Source organism: Gopherus evgoodei, chromosome 1 (genome assembly GCF_007399415.2).
Source record: "Gopherus evgoodei ecotype Sinaloan lineage chromosome 1, rGopEvg1_v1.p, whole genome shotgun sequence".
NCBI lineage: Eukaryota > Metazoa > Chordata > Testudines > Testudinidae > Gopherus > Gopherus evgoodei.
This window is the reverse complement of record NC_044322.1, coordinates 364,226,353-364,246,156: the sequence shown is the minus strand read 5'-3', so window position 1 is coordinate 364,246,156 and position 19,804 is coordinate 364,226,353. Positions and strand designations below refer to the sequence as shown.

The window sequence follows — 19,804 nt, the reverse complement described above, 5'->3', positions numbered from 1 at the left end:
ACGGACTGTGATCGTCACCCCTTCGCTTTGGATAGATGGAGCTCCTTGAGGCTGTCATTGGAAGGCTGCTTCATCCTTCTGGTGGGTCTTCTCTTGCCACTCTCCAATTTACCACTATCCTTCCTGAACCGCAGGCTCCAGAACCAGACACAGAGTCCCAGCAGCGGCTGCACCAGTGCCCAAGACAGAGGTAACAGAACCTCCCTGCTACTTGAGAGGCCCCTGCTTACGTATCCAGGTATTGCATTAGCCCTTTTAGCCACGGCTCGTGGGAGCTCGTGTTCGCTGATGTCTCCGTGACCCTCCCCAGTCTTCTTCAGAGTCTCCGTTTCCCAGGATAGAATCGTCCTGTCACAGAGCCCCAGGGTCAGGGCTTCGCCCCCAGCTTTGGAATGGTCTCTAGGAGGAGCCCTTCCGGTGGGCCAGCCCCCCAAGGGGTCTCACTTCTCCTCCAGCGTCAGCCACACAGTCTCATCGCCTCCTAGACAAGCTCTGGAGCTCCAGCCATTGTTTCACCCCGGGAGCTCTGCTCAGTGAGTCCCATGGAGACAGCCTGCTGGGGGAGACTTGGCCACTCCCCAGGGACTGATGGGGGCATTGGCTGCCAGGTGTCAGTGTCTGGGCCATTGGGTTTGTCTTGTCGGATCCTTCGTTGATATGAGGTGGCCTCAGCCAGCCCTTTTTAATGGCCCATCCCAGGTCAGAGAGCTGGGCGACATGCACACCTATGTCATCCAGCCTGCCCTGAGAGCAAACCGTCCCTTTCCCCACACTGGGTAACCATGCAGCATATATGGAAAACTGAGGCACACATAGGGGTTTTCCAGAGGTTAGTTGAGTGCTCTGGGCTGACAGCACTACCTAATGGCAACGCTCTGGGGTGTGCCATGACATGGTGAGAGTCCACAGGCTCATTTGCCAAGGGGCTGTAGTGCAGGGGGTAGTGTCACTAGTGGTGGGGGAAAGTAGGAGAATCTGGGCCCCCCCTACTCCACAGGGTTCCAATCCAGGGCCCTTCGAAACAGTGGATCCTGCCACAGGATTCAGGTCCCAACACCCACAAGCGCGTTCCCTGAGTCGCTTCCTACCCTCATTCCAGTCCCTCCGGTGGCGTCTTGGCATGGGATTTGGGGTCCCTCTCAAGTTCCCTCTGATTAATCTCTGGCGTCTCTGCTAGCCACAGCAGGTTGTCCCCTTTGGTTCCCACAGCTGACTGGCTTCCCGCGGCACAGCTAGGAGCGTGACCCTGGTGGCTTGGAGCTTCCGGCTGCTCTCCTCCCCTGTGAGCCTCGACCTGAGCGGAGCTGCTCCCTTTTGAAAGCTCCCTCCACAGGGCCTGTGACGGTGCTGCCCGTGGAGCCAGCTGAGGTCACTCAATCAGGGTGAACTGCAAACAAAACAGAGCAGATAAATCCCAAACAGCTGGTAGTTATTCCAACCCTTAGATTTACCAACCAGCACAGAACAGCTTCTATAGTACCCCACTGGTTACTTAGAAGTTTAAACAATGCAGTTCCCTTCAAGTGCCCAGCCTCAGGCCTCCATCCAGACACACCTGTCAGATATGATGATGATTCCTGAAAATCTTATCTAATCATATAAAAGAAAAGGTTCTTCCAATCCCAAAGGATCAGCCACATACCCAGGTCCAATTATGACTTAAGATCTACTCAAAATATATGCTTAGCCAATTCTTATTAACTAAGCTAAAATTTATTTAAAAAGAAAAGAGAGACAGTTGGTTAAAAGATCATATACAGACAGACTTGAATTGAATTCTTGAGGTTTAGATGCATAGTAGAGGTGAGCTGTAGTAGCCAAAGTCCTTTAGAAATAGTCCTAGATTATAGTCCAATGTCCATATTCAGGGTGGGCTCCAGTCAGTGACTGGGGATCTCAATCCTTGTGGCTTAAGGTTTCCCGCTCTTGAAACCCAAAGCAGATCTGAGATGAAGAAGGATCGTTGTCCCAGGCTTCTTATACATTTCCAGCAGCCTTTTCGGCCTGAGAAAACAATAGGCTTAACTCCTTCTCCCAAACATCTTGGCAATTAGCACAGAGTAATTTATCCATTAAACAGTTTCAGATACAGGTACCACAACCTTCAAGAGGACACATAGCCAATAATACTGTTCACCTCAAGTATCATCTTAAATGTTAAATTCCGTTTTTGATCTTTGAATTAAAACTATAGCAATAGACAAGACTTGTTTGCTGGCATCCCAAGACCTGAGCAAACATCTCCCCTTCTACCCTAACAATGCAGACTTGCATTTCAAAGCTCTATTCATTTACATATCTTGCTAACCAGTTCTTAAGTTCACCCATGGGTCAGGTCAGTCCGTGAGGTGAGTTAATTAACTTTCTGGCCCTGTCACCTTTCAATGAGATATATTACCCTCATAACGTCACCGGACCATGGTCTTCTTGGGCCCAAAGCTGTTCCGTTTAACCCTCGGCTTCTCCTGTGTGGGGTTGGTACAACCTGTCAACAAAGGGTCAGAAAAATACGGACACGACAATTCCCATTTGCCCCCACCCCTGTCCTGTAAATCTGGCCTGTATGTTTGTTCCTCGATGTGTGACTTACATTCGGCCATATTTAAACGCATCTTGTTTGCTTGTGCCCAGCTTACCAAGGCAATCCAGATTGTTGCTGATCCAGTGGACCTGTCCTTTGATTCCATTTTACTGCTCTCCCCGGCTGTGTGTCACCTGCAAACTACCAGTGACAAGTCCATCTTTTCTTCCAGGACCTTGATAAAAAAGCTAATGGCCCAGAACCGATCCCTGCGGACCCCACTAGAAACATACCCGCTCAGCCAGGAGTCCCCAATTTGGTTATATTTTTCAGTCCTATCAGTGAGCCGGCTTTTATCCGTTGAACGTGTGCCAGGTTAATTTTATATCGCTGTTGTATCTTAATGAAAATGGCCCGAGGTACTGTCATGGAGACCCTGGGCGATGCTCTGGAACTGCTCCATATGAAGCCAGTCAGGACTTTGGGGGAGCCTCCTCTCTGTGAGCAGACTGGCTCCAGGGCAGGAAGCTCACACAGCTTCGCCCTTTCTGGGTCTGGCCTCGGAGCATTCAGCATCCCCGTCCACACCGGGCGCTTCCCCCAGCGAGTCTGCCCAGGCGGGCTCCTGGGGAACCAGAGGGCCCTGCCCCCCAACTCCGCAGTCAGACGTGACTCTCAGCCAGCGTAAAACAGAAGGTTTATTCGTCAACAGGACCACAGTGTAGACCAGAGCTTGCTATTACAGACATCAGTGACTTTCAGCCAAGTCCATCTTGGGAATCCTGGGCCAGATGCCCTGGATTCCCCCTCTTCCAGTCCCCTCACGCAGACTGCCAGCCTCCAGCCACCTGACCCGACCTCCGACACCCCCATCATGCCCCTCCTCCTTCTCTTTGCCTCGCTTCCCTGGCCAAAGGGGTCACCTGGGATCACCTCCTGGGTCTCAGATTACATAGACGCAAATAGCTGGCAGCCTCACCTGCCCTGAGGGCCTCAGCAAAATCCCACCCCTAGTTCCAGGAAAACTAAGGCACACACAGTATTAATATAGGACAGTAAGACTCACATGCAACATAGCAAGCTGGATAAAACCCCACTTTGTCACGGGTACCAAGTCCAACACCTTACCAAAGTCTAAGGCCATGACAACATGATTACTTTGTGTAACGCTGCCTGCCGTGACTCAGGAGCGTGAATCCCAACCTCAGGGCAAAAAGCCAGTGAGGAGTCCGGTGGCACCTTAAAGACAAACAGATTTATTGGGGCATAAGCTTTCGTGGGTAAAAAACCCCAAGTGTTTATTTTGTACCCACAAAAGTTTATGCCCCAATAAATCTGTTAGTCTGTAAGGTGCCACCGGACTCCTCCTTGTTTTTGTGGCTGCAGAGTACCATGGCTACCTCGTGATACTTGGCAACCTCAGAGCAAACTCTTAGGAACTGGGGCACAAACCCCAAATGGCTGTGAATTCTGTACTTCGATTTCACCAACCAATTATCAAGCGTAAACTCCTCAGCCTTACCATGGAGTCCCAGACAGTCCCTTCGGGTGCTCCGATCTGTCTTGCCACCCAGGGGAGCCTGCCTTTCTGATTGATGGTCCCTTGCACCAAGAATCAGAGCAATATTCAGGTTACTGCCAGTCCCAAAGGACTAGTCAATTACTCCAGGTCATTCCCACCTTAGATCTCACACCAAAGACAAGGCTTGTTGCCAATCTTATAATAAACTACCTAAAGATGGGACAGGAAACCCAAGAGTTATGTAGCAGGTTACAGCAGGTAACCATAGATACACAAATGAGTTCCAGGCTTAAGTTTCACAAAGTACTAGAAGTTTCTGTAATACGCAAGCTCTGTACGTCCTTCAGGGTTAACCCAGGCTAAGCACTGAGGATCTCTTGCTTATGCCTACAAAACATTGTCCCCCCACCAGAGTCCAAGCATCATAGAGATATACCAGCTCCTTTTGGCTTGGGGTTTTTGTCCCCTTCCGGCCATGTGCTCTGAGCTGCAAACTCAGCTGATGGGAGGAGTCCACTTCCTGACTGCTCTCCACTGGGAGGAGAGCAGAACAACAAAAGACTTTTGTCCTCTTGATGTTGGTGTGTAGGGAAATTCTCATCCCACAACAGTCCGTCTGGTATCGATGGACCTTTCCTCCTGGGCAGGGCATGACAACTTCTGCTGGAGCTCAGCCCTTCCCACGAGTTAATGTCTCTCTCCTGGCTGATGATTTATAGTCTCCGAGGCTCACAACACAACTGCTCAAATATTGCCATACAATATGGGACACAGATGTTACAGGTGGGCTTAATCTCGGCAGCAACTCACAACCCACCATCAAGGTTAAACACTCAACACATTCTGACAATTCTAGTACCGAGCTTGTCGCTGTTCAGCTGAGACAAGGGGACTCTGGCATGCGCTGGCACCTGGCCTGCCAGCATCCCATCTTTATCACCCAACTTCTCACCTGAACACACTTGGGCTCTGATGATCTAAGCAAGCCCCTGCCTCCCATCCTCGGGGCCTGCCAGAGACAATGCCCTGCTGCCCTGGGTGGGGGGCCAGGATTCAAACCCTCTAGGGTTCCAGGGATCAGACTTGCCCCAGGTCACACCAGGAGTCAGCAGGTTGTGTGTGTCGTAGAACTGGCCCCGTGCAGCACGGGGCACAGGGCACTGGCTGGGGTGAACTGCAGTCAATGGTGGATTCTCCGTAGCTTGAAGTCAATGAATGAAGATTTGGGGAGCTCAATGACTCAGCCCAGGGGAGCCCAGTGAGGAGCGGGGCTTGAGGGGCTGACTAGATGGTCCCTGCTGACCTGAGAGTCTGTGAGAAGCTGCATGGGGCACCAGGTGGGGGCCTGTAGCCCATGGGGGCCGTGCCGTGCTGGGGCTTGTAGCTCATAGGGGCCGTGCTGTGCTGGGGCCCGTAGCCCATGGGGGCCGTGCCGTGCTGGGACTTGTAGCCCATGGGCTCTACTGCTGTAGCCCATGGGGCTGTGCCGCTGTAGCCCGTGGGGCCATGCTGCACTGGGGCCTGTAGCCGTGGGGGCTGTGCCATGCCCAGCGGGACCGTGCTGCGATGGGGCCTGTAGCCCATGGGGGCCGTGCCGCACTGGGGCTTATAGCCCATGGAGGCTATGCCGCACTGGGGCTTGTAGCCAATGGGGGCTGTGTCACTGTAGCTCGTGGGGGCCATGCCATGCCCAGGGAGACCATGCCGCGCTGGGGCCTGTAGCCCATGGGGGCCGTACCACGCTGGGGCTTACAGCCCATTGGGGCCGTCCCGCACTGGAGTCTGTAGCCCATGGGGGCCGTGCCGTGCTGGGGCTTGTAGCCCATGGGAGCCATGCCGCTGTAGCCCATGGGGGCCGTGCCACGCTGGGGCTCGTAGCCCATGGGGGCCGTGCCGCACTGGGGCCTGTAGCCCATGGGAGCCGTGCTGCTGTAGCCCGTGGGGGCCGTGCCGTGCCCAGGGGGACAGTGCCGCGCTGGGGCCTGTAGCCCATGGGGGCTATGCCACACTGGGGCTTGTAGCCAATGGGGGCTGTGTCGCTGTAGCCCGTGGGGGCCATGCCGTGCCCAGGGGACCATGCCATGCTGAGGCCTGTAGCCCATGGCCCCATGCCGCTATAGCCCGTGGGGGCTGTGCCACACTGGGACTTGTAGCCCATGGGAGCCGTGCCGCTGTAGCCCATGGGGGCCGTGCCATGCTGGGGCTTGTAGCCCACGGGGGCCATGCTGCACTGGGACCTGTAGCCCATGGGGCCATGCCGCTGTAGCCCATGGGGGCCGTGCCGGCTGGGGCCTGTAGCCCATGGAGGCCGTGCCGTGCCCAGCGGGACTGTGCCGCATTGGGGCCTGTAGCCTGTGGGGGCCATGCCGCACTGGGACTTGTAGCCAATGGGGGCTGTGTTGCTGAGGCCTGTGGGGGCCATGCCATGCCCATGGAGGCCGTGCCGCACTGGGGCCTGTAGCCCGTGGGGGCCGTACAGCATTGGGGCTTGTAGCCAATGGGGACTGTGTCACTGTAGCCCATGGGGGCCATGCCATGCCCAGGAGGACCGTGCTGCGCTGGGCCTGTAGCCCGTGGGGGCCGTGCCACACTGGGGCTTGTAGCCCATGGGGGCCGTTCCGCACTGGGGCTTGTAGCCGATGGGGGCCGTGCCACTGTAGCCTGTGGGGGCCGTGCCGTGCACAGGGGGACTGTGCCGCGCTGGGGCCTGTAGCCCGTGGGGGCCGTGCCGTGGCCAGCGGGACCATGCCGCGCTGGGGCCTGTAGCCTGTGGGGCCGTGCCATGCCCAGGGGGACTGTGCCGCACTGGGACCTATAGCCCATGGGGGCCATGCCACACTGGGACTTGTAGCCAACAGGGGCTGTGTCACTGTAGCCCGTGGGGGCCATGCCATGCCCAGGGAGACCGTGCCGTGCTGGGGCCTGTAACCCATGGGGGCCGTGCCGTGCCCATGGGGCTGTGCCGCACTGGAGCCTGTAGCCCATGGGGCCGTGCCGCTGTAGCCCATGGGGGCCATGCCACACTGGGGCTTGTAGCCCATGGTGGCCATGCCGCTGTAGCCCATGGGGGCCATGTCACGCTGGGCTTATAGCCCATGGGGGCCATGCCGCACTGGGGCCTGTAGCCCACGGGGCCGTGTCGCACTGGGGCCTGTAGCCACGGGGGCCATGCCGCTGTAGCCTATGGAGGCCGTGCCGCACTGAGGCCTGTAGCCCATAGGGGCTGTGCCGCTGTAGCCCGTGGGGGCCGTGCCGTGCCCAGGGGGACTGTGCCGCGCTGGGGCCTGTAGCCCGTGGGGGCCGTGCCGTGCCCAGCGGGACTGTGCCATGCTGGGGCCTGTAGCCCGTGGGGCCATGCCGTGCCCATGGGGGCCATGCCGCACTGGGGCCTGTAGCCAATGGGGGCTGTGTCGCTGTAGCCCATGGGGGCCATGCCGTGCCCAGGAGGACCGTGCTGCGCTAGGGCCTGTAGCCCATGGGGGCTGTGCTGCTGTAGCCCGTGGGGACCATGCTGCACTGGGGCCTGTAGCCCGTGGGGGCCGTGCTGCACTTGGGTTTGTAGCCCATGGGGGGCGTTCTGCACTGGGCTTGTAGCGCATGGGGGCTGTGCCGCTGTAGCCCATGGGGGCCGTGCTGTGCCAGGGGGACTGTGCCGCGCTGCGGCCTGTAGCCCGTGGGGGCTGTGCCTGTGACGATGCGGTTCTGACGGGACCCAACTGAGAATGCCAATTCAGGACCAATTGCTCAAACAGGGCAGTCACAGCCCAAGGCTGGGGTTTTTCCACCTCTAAGGCAAACCAAACCAGCCAGACACAAATGACTTTGGTTTCACCCCACTGGCTAACTACAAGTCACACAAGCAATTTCCTTAGACACTCCAGTCTCCAGTGTCACCACCAGTGCCACCCGTCCTGGGGATGAATGGTTATGAATGCCAACACCCCAGTAAAAGAAAAAGGTTCTCTCGATCCCAAAGGACCAAGCCCCAGACCCACGTCAACATACACATCAGATCTTACCCACAAATCACGCTGTTGCCATCCTTTAGAATCTAAAATCTAAAGGTTTATTCATCAAAGGAAAAAGATAGAGATGAGCTAGAATTGGTTAAATGGAATCAATTCCATACAGTAATGGCAAAGTTCTTAGTTCAGGCTTGTAGCAGTGATGGAGTAAACTGCAGGTTCAGATCAAGTCTCTGGAACATCCCCAGCTGGGATGGGTCAGTCAGTCCTTTGTTCAGAGCTTCAGCTTGTAGCAAAGTCCCTCCAGGGGTAGGTAGCAGGATTGAAGACAAGATGGAGTTGAGGCATCAGCCTTATATAGGCACTTCCAGGTATAAGAACTCTTCTTTGTTCTTACTGTGGAAAATTACAGCAAAATGGAGTCTGCAGTCACATGGGCCAGTTTCTGCACACCCTGCTGAGTCACAAGGCGTATCTGCCTCCTCTTAATGGTCAATTGTGTAGCTGATGGTCCTTAATGGGCCATCAAGCAGGCTAAGCAGAGCTAACACCCACTTGTCTGGGATCTTTCCAGTAACACAGCACAAGTTTGAAATATAGACAGTATACAGCCAATACTTATAACTTCAACTACAAAATGATACAGACATACACACAGCATAATCATAACCAGTAACTCATAACTTGGTCTTAGACACCTTATATGACCCCCTTTACATAGGATTTGGTGCCACTACAGGACCTTGGTTGCAACCCATGTTCTATATGGTGCCAGTTTTATCAATAACGTCACAGTGCCGTGCCCAGGAGGACCATGCTGCACCGGGGCCTGTAGCCCATGGGGGCCGTGCCATGCCCCTGGGGACTGTGCCGCACTGGGGCCTGTAGCCCATGGGGGCCATGCCACACTGGGACTTGTAGCCAATGGGGGCTATGTCGCTGTAGACCGTGTGGGCCATGCCGTGCCCAGGAGGACTGTGCTGCACTGGGGCTTGTAGCCCATGGGGGGCCATGCCATGCCGGGGCCTGTAGCCCATGGGGGCCGTGCCATGCCGGGGCCTGTAGCCTGTGGGGGCCGTGCTGCGGCCTGTAGCCCGTGGGGGCGGTGCCATGCCGGGGCCTGTAGCCCGTGGGGGCGGTGCCGCTGTAGCCTGTGGGGGCCGTGCCGTGGCCTGTACCCCTTGGGGCCGTGCCGCACTGGGCCTGTAGCCCATGGGGACCGTGCCGCTGTAGACCATGGGGGCCGTGCCGGCCTGTAGGGGGCTGGGCGCGGCGGGGGGCCGGTGCTGTAGCCCATGGGGGCCATGCTGCGGCTGTAGCCCTGGGGGCGTGCCGCTGTAGCCATGGGGACCGGCCGCTGTAGACCAGGCCGTGCCCGGCCTGTAGCCATGGGGGCCATGCTGCGGCCTGTAGCCCGTGGGGGCGGTGCCGCACTGGGGCCTGTAGCCCATGGGGGCCGTGCTGCGGCCTGTAGGCCGTGGGGTCCGTGCCGCTGTAGCCCATGGGGGCGGTGCCATGCCGGGGCCTGTAGCCCGTGGGGGCCGGCCATGCCGGGGCCTGTAGCCCATGCGGGCGGTGCCGCACTGGGGCCTGTAGCCCATGGGGGCCGTGCCGAACTGGGGCCTGTAGCCCGTGGGGGCCGTGCCATGCCGGGGCCTGTAGCCGTGGGGGCCGTGCCGCACTGGGGCCATAGGGGTGTCGCACTGGGGGCACCAGGCAGGGCGGGCACTGGGGGGCAGAGCAGAAGGCCCTGCCCCGCCAGCAGGGGGCGAGCCACAGCCGGGCCGGAGCAGCTGGAACCGCGCGGGGTCGCCCAGGCCACGCGCAGGGCCAGCCCGGCCTGGAGCCAGGGACGCAGCCATGGAGCTCACCCCTCCACCTCCTGGGCAGTGAGTGCCGGGGACCCGGGGACCCGGCACCCCCTGGGGACCCGGCAACCGTCCCCTGGGACCCCGGCAACCGCCCCCTGGGGGATTCCCCCTGGCAACCGCCCCCTGGGGACCCCGGCAACCGCCCCCTGGGGGGACCCCGGCACCCCCCCAGGGACCCTCACCCCCTGGGGATCCCCTGGCACCCCCTGGAGGGATTCCCCCCGGCAACCGCCCCCTGGGGACCCCCGGCAACCGCCCCCTGGGGGGATTCCCCCTGGCAACCGCCCCCTGGGGACCCCCGGCAACCGTCCCCTGGGGACCCCGGCAACCCCCCGTGGGGACCCCGGCAACCGTCCCCTGGGGACCCCGGCAACGCCCCCTGGGGGGATTCCCCTGGCAACCGCCCCCTGGGGACCCTGGCAACCGCCCCCTGGGGGGACCCCGGCACCCCCCCCAGGGACCCGGCACCCCCGTGGGGATCCCCCGCAACCCCTGGAGGGATTCCCCCCGGCAACCGCCCCCGGGGACCCCGGCAACCGCCCCCTGGGGGGATTCCCCCTGGCAACCGCCCCCTGGGGACCCCCGGCAACCGTCCCTGGGACCCCCGGCAACCCCCCGTGGGGACCCCGGCAACCGTCCCCTGGGGACCCCCGGCAACCCCCCGTGGGGACCCCGGCAACCGTCCCCTGGGGGGATTCCCCTGGCAACAGCCCCCTGGGGACCCCGGCCCCCCGTGGGGACCCCGGCAACCACCCCCGTGGGGACACTGGCAACCGCCCCCTGGGGACCCCCGGCAACCGTCCCCTGGGGACCCCCGGCAACCCCCCGTGGGGACCCCGGCAACCACCCCCCCAGGGGACCCCCCAGCAACCGCCCCCTGGGGACCCCCGACACACCACCCCCCAGGAAACCCCCAGCAACCCCCCCCAGAAAACTCCCCAGCAACCCCCCCGGGGACCCCCGGTAACCGCCCCTGGGGACCCCTGGCAACCACCCCCACAGGGAACACCCCAGCAACCGCCCCCTGGGGACCCCCGGCAACCCCCCCCAGGGAGCCCCAGCAACCGCCCCTGGGGACCCCGGCGACCCCCTGTGGGGATCCCCTGGCAACCACCCCCCAGAGAACCCCCCTGCAACCGCCCCCTGGGGACCCCCAGCAACTCCCTGTGGGGATCCCCCTGGCAACCGCCCCCTGGGGATCCCCTGGCACCACCCAGGGAACTCCCCTGCAACCACCCCTGGGGACCCCCAGCAGCTCCCTGTGGGGATCCCCCTGGCAACCACCCCTGGGGACCCCCGGCAACCGCCCCCCCAGGGAACTCCCCTGCAACCACCCCTGGGGACCCCCGGCAACCCCTGTGGGGATCCCCCAGCAACCCCCCGTGGGGACCCCGGCAACCGCCCCTGGGGACCCCGGCAACCGCCCCCCCAGGGAACCCCTCTGCAACCACCCACTGGGGACTGCCCGGCAACCCCCCATGGGGATCCCAGCAACTGCCCCCTGGGGACCGCCGGCAACCACCCCAGGGAACCCGCCAGCAACTGCCCCCTGGGGAATCCGGCAACCACCCCCCCAGGGAAGCCCCTGGCCGCTGCCCCCTGAGAACCCCCCCATGGGGATCCCCCCGGCAACCGCCCCCTGGGGATCCCCCGCAACCCCCCCAGGGAACCCCCCTGCAACCGCCCCCTGGGGACCCCAGCAGCCCCCCCATGGGATCCCCCTGGCAACCGCTCCCTGGGGATCCCCCGGCAACCACCCCCCCAGGGAACCCCCGTACAACCGCCCCCGGGGACCCCAGCAACCCCCCATGGGGATCCCCCTTGTAACCCCCGTGGGGACCCCCAGCAACCACCCTGCCAGGGAACCCCCCTGCAACCGCCCCCTGGGGACTGCCCGGCAACCCCCATGGGGACCCTGGCAACCACCCCCCGGGGAAGCCCCTGGCCTCTGCCCCCTGGGAATCCCCAGCAAGCCCCCCATGGGGATCCCCCCGGCAACCACCCCTGGGGATCCCAGCAACCTCCCTTGTGGATCCCCCCAGCAATCGCCCCCTGGGGACCCCCGGCAAGCACCCCCTAGGGAAACAAGCCTGGCAACCGCCCCCTGGGGACCCCTGGCAACCACCGCCTGGGGAATCACTCCCGGCAACCCCCCGGGAACCCCCAGGCAACCACCCTTGGGGAACCCTCTGCCAACGCCCCCTGGGAACTCCCGGCAATCCTCCTGGGGACCCCTGGCAACCACCCCCTGGGGACTCCTCCAGCAACTGCCCCTTGGGGACCCCCAGCAACTGCTCCCTGGGGACCCCCCTGGCAACCAGCCCTTGGGGATTCCCCCCAGCAACCAAGCCCCAGAGTCCCCCAGGCAGCCTCCCCCTGGGAATCCCCCCTGGCAACATCTCCCTGGGGAGCCCCACCAGCAATCCCCCCCAGTCCTCCCCACCCGGCAAACATCCCCCCAGGTCCTTCCTGCCTGGCAACTGCCCTTGGTGATCCCCACCCAGCAGCAGCCCCCTGGAGACCCCCCACCTGGCAACTGCCCCCAGAGGTTCCCCCCTGGCAACTGCCCAAGGACCCTCCACCTGGCAACCATCCCCCAGGGAGCCCCCACCTGACAACTGCCCCCCAGAGACCCCTTGCATAGCAAACCCTCTGGGGGACCACCCTCCAGCAACCTCCCGCCCTGCGGAGTCCCCACCTGGCAGCTGCCCTGGGGACCCCCCACCCAGCAGCCACCACCTGGGAACTCCCCACCAGGCAACAGCCCTTGGGGACCCCCCACCTGGGAACTGCATGGCAACCACCCCTGGGGCCCACCCACATGGCAATCACCCCTGCCTCCAGGGTACTGTCCAATAACTGCCCCCGCCCCCAGCGATCTCCCAGGCAACCACACTGGAACTGTCGCCAGGGCCTGCCCCCCCTAGCAACAGCCCCCCCACCGTTCCACCTGGCAATCGCACAGCAACCGCCCCTTTGGGGACCACCACACCCAGCAACCAGCCCCCCTTAGGACCTACCACCCAGGAACCCCCTGCCTGGCAACCGCCCAGCAACCAACCCACGGGGATCAGCCTCCCAAGGACCACCCACCCAGCATCTTCCCCTCAGGGAGCCCCCCCCGTCCAGTAATCATCTGGAAACCACCCTCCCAGGGATCCTCCCACACCAGCAACCACCTCCTGGCACTCTCCTGTCTAGCAACCCCTGCCCTGGGAATCCCCCACGAGAGACCCCCTCTGTGACAACCCTTGCCCAGGGACCCCCACTGGGCACCCTCACGCAGGGTCCCTCCACCCACTAGAGGCCCTTCCACCCCCCCAGCCCTCACTCCACAGGGACCACTCAGGGGACCCTAACCCCAAGGTCAGCCTTCCAGGGGGTACTCCCTGCCCCCACCCAGCCCCACCCCAACCCCCCAGTCACCCCTGCTCCCAGGGGATCCAACCTGCACCTGCCAGGGGTCACCCCTCCCAACTTCCTCCTCCCCCAAAACCATCACCCTCAGCACCCACCACGCTCTCTTCCCCCCTACCACGCCCTCCCGCCACTCCCAAGAACGTGCCCCACAGTTCTCTCACTGCTGTCACGCCATGGGTCCCCCTTGCTCCACACCCTAGCACTTTGCCTTCACAGCCTGCCCGGCCTATAGCCATCCTGCCCCTGCAGCTGCCCCAGGGGTCTCCTGTTTCCCCCCGGCTTGTGCTCCTCATTTCACCCACTTCACTTACGGCTGGACCCCTCCCCCCAAGCTCCCGCCGGTGTGTGCTCCCCAGGCATCGCTCCTCCCTGCTTGTCCGTTTCTGGCCTGGTGGTCGGAGCAGGCCCCGGCGGGGGGCAGGGGAGTTGGCCAGGGATTAGGCTCCTGGGGCTGGAGCAGGAGCTAGCCCGGAGGTGGAGCTGGATCAGGCTAGCAGATGGGCTGGGAGGCAAAGCAGGTGGAGGCCAGGCACCCTCAGGTGAGGGGTGTCTCTTGGGGGGCCTGGCTGTTCTGTGGAGCCTGGGAGGGGCATGTCATTCCCCCTTTTTTCATCCTGCCTCCCTGGATCCACTGCCCAGAGATTCAGTTGGCTATGGGGTTATATCTCACTTCCTGTCCCAAACTGCCACGTCCCGCCCCCGAGGTGGCTGCATTTCAGCGGTGGGTGAAGTGATCCTAGTGTGTACAGGCTGGCAGGTGCTTTGGGATCATTTGGGCTCTGGAACGCGCCCCTTGCCACGGTCCCCTGGCCAGAAGGCACTGGCTAGGGAGAAGGGGCAGTAATGGTGCTCTGGCGCCAGGCTCTGAGCCCGCCTCCCCGCTCCGCCCCGTGCAGCTCAGATGCGCACGCTGAAGGATGAATTCAGCTCCCTGCAGGAGACGAAGGCGTTGGAGCTGGAGCAGGTGGAGCGGGAGCTGCAGGAGGCCAACGAAGAGATCCACGGCCTGCGGCTGGAGGCGGAGGAGGTGGCGGCCATCCATGAGAACGAGATCGCTGCCCTGCAGGAGCAGCTGTGCCGGCTGCGAGCCGAGCTGCAGCGCGTCCAGCAGGTCCGCGAGGAGTACGAGACGGAGATCACCACCCTGCGCGCCGAGATCACGATGAAGGGCAGTGGCCAGGCCCGGGCCGAGAGCCATGCTGACAAGGTGGCTATGCTCCAAGGTATGCTCTGGGATCCTCGCTCCACTGTGGGATGGGCTCAGCAGGGGGCGCTGTCCCTGGCAGTCAGTGTGGCCCTGCTCTCCAGCGTGGCACTAGGGGGCGCTGTGCTGCAGGGAGTTGCGGGGGGCTCAGCAGGGGGCGCTGTCCCCTGGCAGTCAGTGCTGACCCTAATTCCCCAGCGTGGCACTAAGGGGCTGTCACGGTGCCCAGGCTCGGGGCTCTGGCACTGCTCTCGGGGGGCCCCACAGACCCTGGGGCAGTGTGGCGTCCTTCAGGGTGCGCTCTCACCAGGACAAGCCCCTTGGCTATAGTGCCTGCTGGGTCTGACCTTGGAGCATTCAGCCCCCCTGTTCCACGGTCCCCACAGTGAGTCCACCTGGCTGGAACGCCTGAGGAGCCTCACCCCACCCCCCCCCACGATGGGGCCCTGCACCCCCACTCCACAGCCAGCAGTGACTCCCAGCCAGCCAGCGGGGGACAGGAGGGTTATTAGTGGTCAGGAACAGCGCAGAACAGAGCTTTGGTTGCACAGAAAGCAGGAACCTGCAGCAAAGTCCATCTTGGGGGCAGATCCAGAGACCTGGGCTCTCCCTGAGTCCCAAACCCGGAGACTGACTAGCCTCCAGCAGCCCAGCCTTAGTCATGCCCCATTGCCCTCCTCCTTCCTTGGTCTCTTTCCGGGCAAGCCAGGCACCTGGCCTCCACCTCTCTGTTCTCCAACACCTCCGGCTGGCTCTTGCAGAGGGTGGGCCCTGGCCCTGCCTTCTAGGGATATCTGCAACAATCACCCCCCATTGTCCTACCGCCTAGCCCTAGATATTTGTGAAACACACTGGGGAAACTGAGGCACAGTGTATTCATACAAAACATTAAGAACATTCCCACTTTGTCCCAGGCACTCTGCTGTAGGGCGCTGGGCAGGGCTACACCAGGGTGCGCTCTGGCCTCCCAGTCAGTGCTGACCCCAATGCTCCAGCACAGCACTAGGGATGCTGTGCTGCAGGGGGCGGGGTGGGTAGGAACTCCCAGCCCCAGGGCCAAGCCAGATGCACCCCGGACGCCGTGGGCTGGTGCCATTGGAATGGAATGGGCGCATGGAAAGCAGCCCCAGGAAGCTGTGGCGGTCGTGGTCATTGGGGGCACTGGGATGTTTGGGTCTCCTGCAGAGAAGGGTCTCCTGTGAGCTGGTGGTACTGTGGGGGTGAAGGTCTCCTGCGAGGTGGGGATATTGTGGGGGCAGGGTTCTCCTGTAGGGCAGGGGCTGTGGGGGCAGGGTTCTCCTGTAAGGCGGGGGCTGTGGGGGCAGGGTTCTCCTGTGGGGTGGGGGTACTGTGCCGTGTGAGTCTCCTGTGAGGCAGGGGCTGTGGGGGCGGGGTTCTTCTGCGAGGTGGGGGCCATGTCCCATTGCAGCCTGTGTTTCCAGAGGAGCTGCTGGCCCTGCGGGAGCAGTACCGGGACCTGATGGAGGAGTACCAGACCCTGCAAGAGAGCAACAAGATCATGGTGCACCAGCTGGAGAACCTGGAAGCCCAGAAGTACAGGTAATGGGCCTGGAAGGGGCGGCAGGGTGGGGCAGGCCGGGGGCCCAGCTTCAGACCCCACAGGTGGCTGGGCTCAGGACCTGCCTCCTGTTCCCCACCGCAGCGGGGGCTCGAACCAGAATCCTCAGGGGATGTGTGAGCAGGTGGGCAGGCCCCTGGCTGGGCCGGGCTGGGCCGGGCCAGGTGCCTCCCCCCATGGGGCGTCCAGGGCTGCGTCGGGCGGCCAGGAGCGGCTCTGCAGTCTCTGCTTGGGGCCATGGGCTCTCTTGGCAGATCCAGGAGCAGGTCAGAAGAGTCTCGCAAGTCGACGGAGTCGGACGTGACCCATCCCCAGGTGCGCCGGACCCTCTCTCCCCAGCGCGCCAGCCCCCGCCTGAGCGGCAGCGTCTCCTTCAAGACGGTGGACGACACGAGAACCATCAGCGCCCCCAGCCGCAGGAAGGAACCGCTGAGCCAGGCCGAGGAGTGCGACACCGAGCTGAGCCTGCGTTTCCAGCTGCAGAGCGAGGAGGAGAAGGTGCATCTGACCCAGAGCAAGGTACCCCCCATCCTGGCCCTGCCCGGGCGGGGCGCTGCAGGGCGGGGGGCAGTGACTCCCCAGGGGCCCCCAGGCCTTGGCCCCGTTGGACAGGCAGCCGCTCATGCCCCCTGCCCCTGCAGTGTGACAACATGCAGACCGAGCTGCGGGAGCTGCAGCGGCAGTATCAGGCCATCCAGCGGGAGCGCCAGCAGCTGCAGGAGGAGCTGAGGCTGTGCCGGGCGGAAATCCAGAGACTCAAAGGCACTGTGCCCGCTGACGGGCGGGTAGGTGTGCCCCAGGGGTGTCGCATGGCCACGGGCAGGGGCATTGCCGGCGACAGGCATGGGTAGTGAAGGTGCCACGCTGCCGTGGGGGGTGCCCCATGGGTGCTGACTGTGCCATGCTCCCACAAGGGATGGGGCTTGTGGGCGACGGCAGTGCCAAGCTGCCGCTCCTAGGTGCCCACGACTTTCCCACAGATCCCGTTCTTGGCTGGACCTGCTGAGGCAGAGGGGGGCGCTGCTCCAGGGAGCCAGTGCGGGACCTGAGTGGGGGTGATATGGGGGTCGCAGCCAGCGGCGTGCAGGAAGCGGTGCCCCGTGCTGGGGGAGGTACCAGCCAGGCACAAGAGCTGCCTGGACCCAGACAGTGACGATTTAAGCCTGGGGCTGGTCAGTAGCCGCTGGAGCTGGGGCTCGTCCAGACGCGCTGGCAGGTCCTGGTGCAGGTGAGGCCTCGGACACTCCGCCAGGGAGTCCCCGCCCCGGCCCAGCCTGACCCACGACCCACCCCCACATCCCCTCCCATGGCTCAGCCCCCCAGCAGAAGATGCCCCCTCCCAGCTCCATGAGCCCAAGTGGCCTGGCTCCCCACAGCCCACTGGGGCAGGGCTAGCGAGACTTCGAAAAGAGGCCAAGCAGCCTGCGATTTAATCTCTTTTCTCTCCCTTCTCATCTCCATCCCCCTCCACCCCCGGCCTGTGGCTGCCGCCCCATTCCATTCCCCGCTCTCCCCCATAGAGCCGCCCACCCCCGATGCCCCGTGATCTCCCTCCCCCTCATAGGACTGGTTGTTATAGTGGCTCTGCTCTGGTGCTGGTGGGCCGAGACCTCTTCCTAATGCCGCTCAGGTACTGGTATCTCCCCTTCCCCTCGGCCTGGCCTAGGACCCTGCTTGGCTCTCCCCGTGCATGGCAGGCTGCTCCCGCGCCCTCGGCTGCTTTGGGGCTCTAGCACCTGCCCTGTGACCCTGCTCCCCGCCTCGCCTCTCCCCTCATCCACCCCCTCTGCTCTCCATCTCCCCAGGCGCTTGCTTCAGCCCGAGCGGTGAGCGAGGGCAGATTCCCTCCCCCGGACCCGCTTGGCCCCAGGGCTGCCAGCCAGATACAGGGCTGGGAAGGGGCACGACCTCTTGGGAAAGGAGCTGGTCAGATAACCCTAAAGACATGGCCCTCGTCCCCACCGCTGAGGGCAATAGGTGCCCCCCTGGGAGCCCCGGGCACTGCCCCTGTGTAGGGGTGCGTGGTGCTGGGGCAGCCAACTCCCTTCCCCTGCTGCCACCCCAGGCCCTTCCTGCCCCTCTGAGCCCAGAGGCAGGACCTGTGCCGCAGGTGGCCAGCAGGGGGCACTGTGCACTGGCTGAGGATTCAAGGGGCATCGGTAATGAGGTGTGATGCCCGGTCGGCCAGAGCAGATTAGACGGGCTGCAGCCCTGGGGAGAGGCTTTGGCATCCCCGGGCAAAGCCCTCTGAGTGCCCATTGCGGGGAGAGGAGCACAACATGAGACCCCTTGCTAAGCAGACAGCCCCCCGCATGCCTCAGACCCCTCACCATCCCACCACCCCCTCACATCATCCCCCAGCCGCCCACGGTTTTCCTAGGACACATCCCACAATCCCTTGTGGCTGCCAAGGCTCGTGGGACAGCGTTTGGCCCCCAAAGGGTTGGGAACCAGTGGGTTGGGCTAGGCGAGGGGCGGGTGCCCCGTCACTGGGGCCATGGGAAACAAGGCAGGGAGATGGGGGGGGCCCCTGGGTCTGATCCCAGAGTCCCCCCAGACAGGGGGAGCGAGAGGGACCCCATCTTTCCGTGCTCCCCTGGGGAAGGCTGCCCCCAGCTGTTAGCAGCTAGCCAGTAGCTCCGCAGCGCGGGTGGTGAACTCCACCGCTCCCTGCTGGCCGGGCTCAGCTCCTGCAGCTGGGCCACAGGAACAGGGGCTCCAGCGCAACCCGCCCCCCCAGGCTCCAGGTGCCTCCCGGCCTGGCCCCCACCCTGCAACCGCTGAGCAGCCTGGGCTCCCTGGAGGTGGGGGAGGGCTGCATGGCACAGCACTGACTCCCCCCCATCTCTCCCCTACAGGTCCCGGCCGGGGGGCTGAAGCCCATCATCCTCTTTGCAGTAGCTGCAGCCGTCTTGCTGCTGTACCCCTGCCTGAAGCGGTCCTGTGCCAGCGCCGTGCCAGCCTGAGGAGCGCCACGCCCGGGCCGTGCCACGCCACACACACCCCGCCCCCCACAGCCTGCTGCCACTGGGAGGGCTGGAGACCCTTGCTGCAGCCCCCCACCACCACACGGAGGTCACCCCCCTGCCCCTGGTCAGTCACACCATGGCAGCATCTGCCCCACGTTACTGTCTGTCTCTCTCCTTCGGGGCTCAGGGTCAGGGACACCATATCTGTGGGGCAGGGAAGGGCGACTCGAGGATGCTGCTCGGGGGTTGTGTGGATGTGGGAGGGGGCTGGGATAGGGAGGGGGTGGGCTGCAGGCTCCATGGGAGAGTGAGGGGCTCCCTGGAAAGCAGCCTCAGCCAGCTCTGGGGCCCCCGGCTCTGGGCTGGCTCCAGTCCCATTGGATCATAGCACCAGCTAGTGGGGGGGTACGAGGGGTCCCTGCCAGCGACTCCCAAATGGAACCTGGTCCGGTGGAGTCCCAGCTCCCGCTCTGCCTCACACTGCCCCCCTCCGTCCCAACCCACGCCCTGCCCCACACTACCCCCCTCCGTCACAGCCCCACACTGCCCCCTCCATCCCAGCCCCCACCCTGCCCACACTGCCCCCCCTCCATCCCAGACCCCACACTCAACCCGCACCTTACCCCACACTACCCTCCTCCATCACAGCCCCCACACTGCCCCGTCCATCACAGCCCCCACACTGCCCACACTGCCCCATCCCAGCCCCCGCCCTGCCCCACACTGCCTCCCATCTCAGCCCCCACACTGCCC

At 63.2% G+C, this 19,804-nt stretch overlaps 1 protein-coding gene across 2 annotated transcripts in view; it reads left to right on the top strand.

The window, feature by feature from the left end:
* Positions 1-19,570, top strand: part of CCDC136 (coiled-coil domain containing 136) — a 36,695-nt gene extending 17,125 nt beyond the window's left edge. The window contains exons 4-9 of one of the 2 annotated variants that reach the window (XM_030582633.1): positions 14,196-14,522; positions 15,946-16,063; positions 16,337-16,601; positions 16,724-16,867; positions 17,603-17,712; positions 18,941-19,570. In XM_030582633.1, the coding sequence (XP_030438493.1) occupies positions 14,196-14,522; positions 15,946-16,063; positions 16,337-16,601; positions 16,724-16,867; positions 17,603-17,712; positions 18,941-18,959 (983 nt within the window). In that variant the 3' untranslated portion in view covers positions 18,960-19,570. The remainder of the gene's footprint in view (positions 1-14,195; positions 14,523-15,945; positions 16,064-16,336; positions 16,602-16,723; positions 16,868-17,602; positions 17,713-18,940) is intronic. The other variant, XM_030582724.1, reaches the window with a different exon arrangement.
* The last annotated feature ends 234 nt before the right edge of the window (positions 19,571-19,804 follow it).